Source organism: Silene latifolia, chromosome 1, assembly GCF_048544455.1.
Source record: "Silene latifolia isolate original U9 population chromosome 1, ASM4854445v1, whole genome shotgun sequence".
In the NCBI taxonomy this organism is placed as follows: Eukaryota; Viridiplantae; Streptophyta; class Magnoliopsida; order Caryophyllales; family Caryophyllaceae; genus Silene; species Silene latifolia.
The window spans coordinates 179301109-179303396 of NC_133526.1; the positions used below are offsets into that span (position 1 = coordinate 179301109).

A 2288-nucleotide genomic window follows, 5' to 3' on the forward strand; every position below is an offset into this window, starting at 1 on the left:
GAGATGGTAACATCTCCTAATTACCTTGGCCGGGTAAGAAGGGGGTGTTACAATGGATCGGGGTGGTTCTCATAAGGGGAAAGGGGTAATGAGAGAGAGTTCAAGTTGTGGTGGAGATGTTTTCGATTGGGATGTCGGAGGTGAGGAGGTACAGGAAGCTAAGATGGAGATGATTATTGTCGGAAAGATCTAGGCATCGATGACAATTAATGTTCATGCTACCATTGATACGATGCTAAGACTATGGAATTCAACGGGGAAGGTGATGGGTAACAATTTGGATGGTAGGGAGAAGATTTTTATTTTTCGGTTTGAGGAAGAGTGGGACAAGATAAAGGTTCTTGAAGGCCAACCATGGCACTTCGATAAGTTTGCATGGTGTTTCAATGAACCTTGACCATCCTCTCAAATTTTCAATGAACGGAGATAATTTGCGTCGATTGAGAGCGCAGTTGGGTAAGTTTGTGGCGAAAGATGAGGCCCTTTCCCGGAGATGGTGAGGGTGGTCCGTCTAAGAATTCTGTATGATATTCATAAACCACTTCATCCTTCTATTGATATCCGTATGCCTTATGGAAAAGTTACTTCGTTTGATTTGAAGTATGAGAGGTTACCTCTATACTGTTATTGGTGCGGGGTGTTGGGACATGGTGAAAAAGATTGCGATAAGGGTCCATAAGAGGAGGATGAGCTAAAGTATGGGGATGGGCTGCGAGCTTCGCCATAAAAGGGAGGCAAGGAGAGTGTGACAAAGGGGAGGAAGGCTAGTAGGGATTTGTGGCTGGAATTTGACGCAGAATACTTGAAAAGTGAGGAGATGGGAGAAAAATTGCAAAGAATTGCGTTATAAAGTAAGATTAAAACTAAACAGGGGTGGGCTAGTATGGAGGTGAGTAGTGTTCTGGAGGATGATGATGGGGCGGCAGAGGAAGGGGCGAGGCTGGATGTAGTGGCGTTATTGAGGTGGGGGCTGTGCGGGAATATGGGAGGGCAGAATACGAGTGGAGTGGCCATGGTTGTTAGAGGATTATGAGACGGGGAGCACGGGGTTGTGGTTGTGCAGAACCAAAGGAGTGTGGGAGGTGCCACTGAGGTGTTGGGTGAGGACGTGATGGCAGATAGGGAAGAAGTGGGGATGGAAAAAAGGGGAGAAGCGGGGATGGAGAAGAGAGAAGGGCAGAAGTGAATTAGAAGAGCTCGGGGTTCGAATGGGGGGTGCTTGGTTTGGTCTCATATCAAAGACGGTCTACGGTCTGCTTATGAATGAGAACCAGAAGAGAACGAGAGGAGAGGAGGCTGAGGGCGGTCCTGATGTGTTGAAGAAGGCTACGATTCACAGGGATGTGGTTATATCTGAAGCAGAAATTGATTCAATTCAACCCCACCGGGCCAATTGAATTGTTTGAGCCTTAACTGTAGAGGGTGGGCAACCCCAATGCAGTAGGCGGTCTTCGGAACCTTGTCCGATGGGAGACCCCGGCTTGATAGTCGTGACATGAGAAACGTTATAGCGAGATTGGATGGATATCAAGGGTTGAGTGTGGATAGTGTTGGTCGTTCGGGTGGGCTAGCGTTTCTATGGTGACAGGAGGTCAAGTGTTCTTTTAGGGCGGCGATGGTCCATTTTATGGATTTTGTATTCTAATAAGATGTAAGGGGGTGTAAGGGCGAAGCGGAAGATGAATAATTCCCGTGAAGCTGTTGATGAGATTGGATTGACGGACTTGCGTTTTGAAGGGTATGTGTACACTTTCGATAATGGTCAGGAAGGCGATTCTAATAGACAGTGTAGAATTGACCGGGCTATGGTCAATGAGGAATGGAGGGAACTTTTCCCTTATACGAAGCTTCTTTACCTTGATAAGGAGTGGTCAGATCATGCTCCGATAAAAGTTATGTTTGATGAGAGAATCCGTACCGAAGAGGGAGGACAGAAGAAGTTTCGGTTTGAACATATTTGGGTTGGGGAGGATGGGTGTGAGGAAGCGGTGAGAAGAGGGTGAGAGATGGGAGAAGGGGAGCTGCTTAACTCAATAGCGACTTGTGTGAAAGAGTTGGTCAAGTGGAAAGGTATTAGCATTGGGAAAATTCTTCGGGATCTAAATAAGAAGCGAAACACTTGAAGAAACTTAACGAGGGAGGGAGAGAGCCGCGGCAGATAAGGGAAAGAAGGAGAGTGATATCTGAAATAAATCATTTGCTGAGACAAGAGGAACGGTTCTAGAGGCAACGTTCTCGGGCCATTTGGCTTCGTGATGGTGATCGTAATACTAAGTTATTTCATATGA

The 2288-nt window shown here is 46.6% G+C and overlaps 1 protein-coding gene across 1 annotated transcript; it reads left to right on the forward strand.

Annotated features, from left to right (window-relative positions):
• The first annotated feature begins 1679 nt into the window (after nt 1-1679).
• Nucleotides 1680-2003, forward strand: LOC141588233 (uncharacterized). The gene has a single exon (XM_074409688.1). The coding sequence runs from the start codon at nt 1680-1682 to the stop codon at nt 2001-2003; it is 324 nt and encodes a 107-aa protein (XP_074265789.1).
• The last annotated feature ends 285 nt before the right edge of the window (nt 2004-2288 follow it).

Bases quoted from the DNA above. Each gene is read 5' to 3' on its own strand.
- LOC141588233 (XM_074409688.1), top strand. From the start codon at position 1,680: ATGAATAATTCCCGTGAAGCTGTTGATGAGATTGGATTGACGGACTTG.